This window comes from Amblyomma mixtum, chromosome 10 (genome assembly GCF_055824585.1).
Source record: "Amblyomma mixtum isolate Tamu chromosome 10, ASM5582458v1, whole genome shotgun sequence".
Lineage (NCBI taxonomy): Eukaryota > Metazoa > Arthropoda > Arachnida > Ixodida > Ixodidae > Amblyomma > Amblyomma mixtum.
The window spans coordinates 25,090,414-25,098,219 of record NC_143021.1 but is presented as its reverse complement, the minus strand read 5'-3'; the positions used below and the strand labels follow the sequence as shown (position 1 = coordinate 25,098,219).

The window sequence follows — 7,806 nt, the reverse complement described above, 5'->3', positions numbered from 1 at the left end:
ATCGAATGAGCTTGGGGAACTCGCATGGATTCGATCTTCAATCTGGTCATTAGATACGCAGCACAAACAAGCGACAAAAAAAAAATACCGAGTGCACCGCCCAAGCTAGAAGATATATTTATATAGCTCTACTAAAACAAATATCAATTTTGGAGTGAAAGTATTCGCAATAAAGGTTCTCGTGGATAGTTATTATTCTCGGTCTCAGCAGCAGCCAATGGCAGCGGCCGAGAGTGAAGCACGGCACTGCTCGCGACCGTGCACTTCGCTAGTAAGATGGGATCGCTCATGTTACCTATCCCTGCGTCTCTGTGATGAGGCTAAAGGATTGCTTTTGAGCGCAATTGTGTCTACAATTAAAGGCACTTAGCTTTAGAGATAGCATCGAAATATTCTAAATTCAGCAACAAACCCGCCTGGAATTTTTGACTCAGATATGTCAGAGCCACTTATAAATATTTACACAGAGAGCGCTAATATTCCCTCTTAATGAAGCTTGCAAGGGCGTTTTGCACGCGGAAGCGCGTGTTAGGTCGCGACACAGTATTCTGGAGCACACGAGGCTTGTAAGCTTTTGCGCACATCCCAATTCCAGGCGTAGTTCGCACAACAGTCTCTTTTTCCTCCCTTACCGCCTCACCGAAACCCTCAAGGCAAGAATAAATGGTATTCCCAGTGGAGTATCCTAGATCAAACGGGGCCGCTACGGCTGGACCCTAAACGGAAAAGGCCGTCGTGCGTTGCGCGGTCAGCGCATAGTAACGATCCCCGGGGGGTTGAAATTATTGTGGATCCCTTGGCTATGTCACCTTTATATATCTTCTTTCACTACCTTTGCATTTCCTCCCTTACAGAGCGGTTTATGCGTCCATTGAGACGTGAGGCACTGACTCCGCGTTTTGCTATTGTTAAACACGAAGATGAAATTTTTCTCGGAGTGACACATATACCGCGCCATTCCTTTCCCGATCAACCTCCTGCTAAAATTTGACGGTTTCAGCAAACCGCAGTGCCTGATTAAATCTTGTATATCGAGCACGTTCCCTCATACTTCAGTGCTCGCACACAAAGCATCTTTTCAACCATGTGCTGGGAAATTTTACCCCATTACTTTTCCTTTTTTTTTCTGTCTTTAGTGCGGTCAACGAAGCTACAAAGGAGAGTCACAAGTGCCTTGAAAGTCGTCCAAAATGGTCAGGGTGCTCGAGTATGTTTTGTTTGCCATCCTGCTTGCGGCCAATTTTTCTCTCGGCTTGTACTTCTCCTTTCGGAAGAAGAACGTCAGTGCCGGAAGTAGGGACACAGCAGAGGAGGTGTTTCTGGCTGGCCGGATGCTGAAGACACTCCCCCTGGCAGCATCCTCCGTGGCGTCGCTCTTCTCGTCGACCGGACTCGTGGGCTTTCCAGCGCACTACTACGCCTACGGCTGGCACCTGTCCTGGTCCTACCTCCCTTCCCTCGTACTCCTTCCTTTCGTCAGCCGTATATTCGTGCCGGTGCTGTACCGTCTGGGCATCACGTCGATATTCGAAGTGAGTACTGCGGAAACACTTCTGGAGGGGTAAACCACTCTGATCAGAGTGAGTGAGTGAGTGAGTGCTTATAAGCAATTGCTATAAAAGTATTGCGTTTCAAGGTTTTTCGAGTACTGCTTTTAAATATGGAGAACTTATCGCATATCTTACGTCTTATTGGGTGGCGCTGTAGCTACAGCTTGATGAATGCTACACTACATTGACTCTGTTCTGTGGCTCTTCTTACCATTAGAGCTGTTTACCATTACAATGGAAGAAAGATGTGAAAATAGAAAATTTTAATTCCACCATTGAATAACTTCTCAAAGGCTCTCTCAGGAATGCTCCGTTAGTTTGATTGTTACGCTGTTTAAGCCATACTGAGTGTTGAGTTTGTGGAACTTATAATACAAGGGGGATACTGAAAGCTGTACCCGTTCCACACTGGTGGTGTTTTGAAGCCCTATGGAACGTATGGGATAGAAATCGCACGAGACAGCGGTGGGAACGAAAAGTTTTATTTTTGTTCCAGTGTCCAACATATCAACAGCATAGTTTGTGTTCAAGGTGACCGCTTCGGAAAAGACTGTAGTTGGCACTTCCTCAAAACAGACTCCCGAACGACCTCGAAAGCGCTTCCCACGTTTTATTAATTTTTGGCCATTTGAATTCGTCGCTAAACTTAGCGTCTGGTTTCTACACTGCCAGCCCTGCTGTCCTGATATTACTACACGCAAACAATATTTTTTCAAGGTTTCTATTCGGGAAATAAACCTGACGAAACAGTGACACGGAGGACGTTGAAATGTTAACTGCTTAGCGGAATCCTACGTGCACCGAACCAATAGAAAATAGCCGTCGCGCTGACTAAGTGGTTATGGTGCTCGGCTGAGGGCCCGAAAGAAGCAACGGTAAGCACACACCGGTTATGCCTTACATGCGCTCTCGCCAAACGCTTCTTCTTCCATAGTAACTACCTTTCGGACAGCTTCCGTTGAAATGACCTCCTGTCAACTGTTCCTGCGCTCTCGCCATACCTCCTCCTACCGTAGCAACCATCCTCCATGTCCGGATTCCACAACTCTTGCGATACTCTCATCCTTCCATGCTAAGCTCCCAGCGCGTGGGTTTCATGACAACATACCGCCTGGTTACGCCTACCACAACGGCTATTGCTACTACCACGACGCGAAACCAAAGGACGAGCACTTAGCGGTGGTTGCTGTAAAAGTGGTTTTGCATGCATTCAGGGCGAACTACTTGGGCGCACTGTCATCATACAAGTAACGGGCGACGAACATCTCCCGATCGGGAAAGCGCGTTTCCGCGGCCGCCTATGCCCACGACTCGAACGAGCTCTGTAAAATCATCGCCTATCGACCGATTTTCCCCTAATCGAGATAAAAATAGTGACACGTGGATTAGAGGTAGCAGAAGAAAGAGAGCGCAATCGGTAGAAGTACGACGACGCTGAAGTGTAGGTCCGTTTCCTGGTGCCCTCGTTCCCTTGCTCAGCTCTCGGTGCCCTCGTTCAGCAGCTGCAGTTCCCTTTCAGTGTAACAACTGTTACACATCTGGTGGAGGTGCGGCGTACGCTTCCCGACCTACGTACGCCTATGAGATAAAAACAGAACTCACACCGATCCATCACCGCCCAAGCCACCGCCTTCGCGATCAGTCACCTCAATTCGGGCCTCTTGCCACCCGATGAGGAGGACGCAGCCTTGTACGACGGTCCCACCAGAAATGGCCATAGATAGCAGGTCCCCGGTGCCCATCCTCTACCACACGCCTCGAACACCGCCATCTTTTCACGGCGACGTGTAGGAAGATGCGGAAGACTGGCTGGACACCTTCGATCGGGTCGCCCGTTACAACGGCTGGAGCGCCGACCATAAGCTCCATAACATGTATTTTGCGTTCCAGGACACTGCTAAGACATGGTACAATAACCACGAGAACAACCTGCCCACCTGGGAGACATTTCGCCAAAATCTCCTACCTGCATTCCCCAACGCAGACCGCCGGGAGAAAGCTGAAGCTGCGCTTCACTCCCGTAACCAGCGGACTAACGAAAGCGTCCGCATGTATGTGGTGGACATGACGCGACTCTTCAAGCGTGCTGACCCCTCCAAGGCGGAGGAGACGAAGCTTCGCTGCCTCATGCGCGTGGCCAAGCAGGAGCTTTTCGCTGGTCTTGTGTGCCGTCCACCGCGTACTGTTGCTGAATCCCTCACTGAAGCGACCACCAGGAAACGGACCTAAACTTCAGCGTCGTCTACCTCTACCGATTGCGCTCTCTCTCATCCTCTACTTCTAATCCTCTAATTTCTTTGGCCCTCGTTCCCTTGTTCAGCTCTCGGTGCCCTCGTTCCGCCGCTGCAGTTCCCTTTCAGTGCCAGAACTGTTACAATATTCATGGTCATCAAACTCACCAAATGATCTCCTATGCGCGGACGTCTGAAGATCGCCCGGGCGCCCATCTCCACCAATTTCCCATTGATTTCATTGTTGTATGCATCAGCAGCCGCGCAAGGCCTAGTGTAGACCCTCCACCCGCATACGCCCCAGTGCTGGTTGGCGCCATGCCTGCGCAGCCGGTGACGCCAAAAACTCCTTCTCTGTTCCCCGCTTGCATCAGTTCTCGATGAGGAACTAACCCCTGCCGCCGAAGACTTCTGTCCGGACCCAGCCCAAGGTTGGATAACCTGCGCAAAACACGAAAGCCACGCATCATCCCCGGCTGCCACAACCATTTCACACCGCTGTAGTTCCAGCACCCCCCACGTTCTCCTACCAGCAGCTCAAGCCGTACATGCTGTTGTCTACCATTAGTGCGACCGCCAACATCCGATCCCACGCCTACGCAGATCTTACCAACCACGTTCGACCCCAACAACGCCTCCGTATCTTGAAATCCGCACTCATCAGAACCGCCCAGAGCCTAGCGCAAGTGTCATCTGTAACACTTCAATATATGGTTCACCACGTCGGTTCCTACCTTGCTGTCCTGTAAGGGTGTTATGAATATATGGGCCTTAGGGTGTAATTCCTTTGATGTCGTTATGCATGAAGCTGACGTCGTCTTTCCTCGTGGGCATTCATAGCCTGTCTCAAATGCTACCATGCCAGAATATTCGCAGCCCTGATGATGGGAAAATTAGACTGCGTTGTGATGACATATTATTGAACCGTGCTGCCTACCACTGGCAACCCTATCGACCTACGGCCCTCAAATGCGAAAACTTCCTATGGCAAAGGCAAAACACATTCAACGGCCTAGATCAGTCAACTTTTTAGCGCTTCCCTACCTTTGCTGCTAGCCGTCACGGACAACAAGAATGCCATCTTTGCACCCCACGTTGCTGCCACAACGGAGTGGAGCACCCCTTTCTCGGTACACGCCGCTTTGTCGAACACGAAATGAACCGAGTCAGTATACAGTGGCCTACGATCGCCGAATGCATCTCCGCCAATTGCTAGACCGTACCCTTAAAAATGACACCAAATCAGACGCGAAAACCCCCAAACTCCACCTTCCTCCCTCACACTCTTGTCGCATCACGTCCCAAGCAATCACCTGCCCCTTCCGCCCTTTCACTCAAATCGAAAGCGGCACAGACACCAGCGCTCCCCCGAGCGGCAGCCTGGGGAAGACCCCGAAGCTTTCAAGTGCTCACCACCTCATCGCAACCACTAGCTCGTTCGCATCCGACACTGGCACCACGGAAGAAGTCGACATCAACTGACGTCTCGCAATTCAATTCCACGTTCATGGACTTCACACCTCATGTGGCTCTAGGGCGGAATCCCAAGTTAGCATCTGCTCAGCCTGTGACGTCGCTGATGCAGTCAGGTGCCATCCTAATCCTCTACCTCCAACCGCACAAAGCTCCCTATTCACCCAGTCATTCCTCATCAAAAAATTCCCACGAAGAGCAACGTTCGCCTAAAAGAGCCTTTGGAACCAGGCGAAAAACCAATCTCCCATCCAACACAGCGCATTACCAGTCTCGAATCCATGGTCACCAACATTCTCGGTTGTCTTCAAACCCCACACCTCCCGCATTTACGACCTCGCGCGCCTCCTCAGATATCACTATAGACTTCTCTCTCTCGGCACCTAAACACACCGTCACAAAGAAACTGTAAATTTGCTAATTGGGATACATTCCGCTCACTGTTTTCTTCCTTCATACGCTGCCTGGACACTTACGACGCATGCCTCTCTATTAGTGACGCCCAATAGCGATCCGCAGAGCAGCAGACGACTACCTCCCCACCCCAGACCCGAACCCCCACTTCATCCGCCTCTGTAAACTCCGTTAGCGGCGGCAAAAGTTTATACGTCAGCGACCAGGAGATCAAAACCTTTGTGATAAACTCACCGACCCTACTGAAACCATCGCCGCCCACTGCGCCGCACTTGATTAATTTCAGTTGGATCTTGTGTGCAACCAAATTCATGGCTTCCTTGACCACAAGCTCACTTGGAACCTGCTACACTATTTTCTAGGATCACAAGCACCCACTATCCCTGTCCTAGATAACTTTCTCACCCTCTCAGTTCACATTAGTTCATTTCAGCCTCAGCAGCCCATCTACATCCTCCTTCTTACTCTGACCCTTCTAAAGCAGACCTCCGCCGACCCTTCGCACCTTGAGAAAGCGGTGCGGTACTAAAGTCAGTTACCTACCGCTTTCACCAAAAAAATTGTCCCCGATATGCATAACATTATCTCATTCGCTCAGTCACCGTCAACATCAGTACACACAATTTACACGGACTCCGTATATTCCTCACTCCCTTAAAAGCACACAATCCCTCCCGATTTCCCCGACGACCTCACTGAGGATCTTCGTACCCTCTCCAACTGCACGATCTGAGTTGGGTGTGCATTTGGCCATCCTGCGATAGCAGTCAATGAGTAAGTACACAAGATAGACTGCGAAACTCTTATCCGGGCGCCTGCGATCCCCTGGTGACTCTTTTCAGACACTCTCAAACCCAACCCTCCATTCAGCGCTGTCAAGACTCATGTCGTCCGCTAGCTTCACATCAACACCCTCCTCCGTAGCTGACCTGCACCTTTTTCGCATGCAGTCTATTCGCCCTCCCCCATATCATTCTGGAACAATATCTGTGTCACTGCCCTCCACCCTCCCTTTTTTCCCTCGCCCCAAACCCCCCTACCTGGAGTACCTGGCTGGTGTCGGACCAACAGTCTGACCAGCTTCCCTAGTTGTCCATTACTGGAATCTTTTGAGCGTCGAATATATCGCTTTTTAATCAATTGATTTTCTCTCTCTTTTTTTTTCACTCCATATGTGGAGGAGAAGACCACGCTTATCTGCGTGCTCAGAGTATGAGATTGACTGGCACGAACAAATCGGCTACTGGCTATTAGAAGCCACGAAGCAGGAACGTTGCACACTAGAAGCCTTTACGAGAACACTCGAGATGAATTGGAAGAAAGGATATACACATCCGTGCTTAGTGTTTCAGCAACTATTCTTAAGGTTTTCATAAGTGTTCATTGTTCCCATCAGCTTCAGTTATGTTCAGTTATGTTCTGGTCGAATTCAAGGTTCAAAGAGTGCACGCCAAAGAGTAATGTGCACGCCATTTGCAGCCTGTGAATGAAGCGAGCAACTCTTCCAAACGTGCCCATTTTTTTGAGCTGAGCCATACACATGGGCTAATGCCATGCTAGTAGAGCGTATGCACTGTCTGAGCGACTGACTGAGTGCGATGACTTGGTAGCTGAGCGAAAAGTTCGAGTCATGACATAAAGGAAGCACGACTTTGTGCAGGATATAAAAGAAAGTTGAAAACCGGAGAAGTTTTCCACCCTCCAGCATATTTAAAATAGGGTGTTCCACCTAAGAACTTACACAATTTTTAAAACTAGGCTTCTAGAGTTATAAAAGTGTATCGGCATAGCATTGTCACCGGTGTAGTACAGCTGCTAACTTGCAGGCTAGCATGCTAGCAGGCTGGTTAACTAATATTGGATAGTTTTTTAACTGGTACTCTTAGGCTCCTTAATTACTGAGAGGCGTGTAATCTACCGTAAGTAATGTCCATGTCATTCTTGAGAATTTCGAAAGCGCGGTTAACCTGAGCGCTGTAACCGTGCTCATGCAGCGTATGTATCACTCCAAGATACATGCGCTCTCGAGAAGCTTGCAGGCAAAGGAACCCTTCAAGTTCACGTAACTCGTCGACGTAGCCAAAATTTGGCGGGCCACAGCGCCGATGGCAACCGCGTTTTAGAAAATCTAATAACTG

At 49.6% G+C, this 7,806-nt stretch overlaps 1 protein-coding gene across 1 annotated transcript in view; it reads left to right on the top strand.

The window, feature by feature from the left end:
* The first annotated feature begins 1,140 nt into the window (after positions 1–1,140).
* Positions 1,141–7,806, top strand: part of LOC149325406 (sodium-coupled monocarboxylate transporter 2-like) — a 61,728-nt gene continuing 55,062 nt past the window's right edge. Inside the window, exon 1 of the mRNA XM_089564266.1 lies at positions 1,141–1,532. Coding sequence (XP_089420392.1) covers positions 1,191–1,532 — 342 coding nt within the window. The 5' untranslated portion in view covers positions 1,141–1,190. The remainder of the gene's footprint in view (positions 1,533–7,806) is intronic.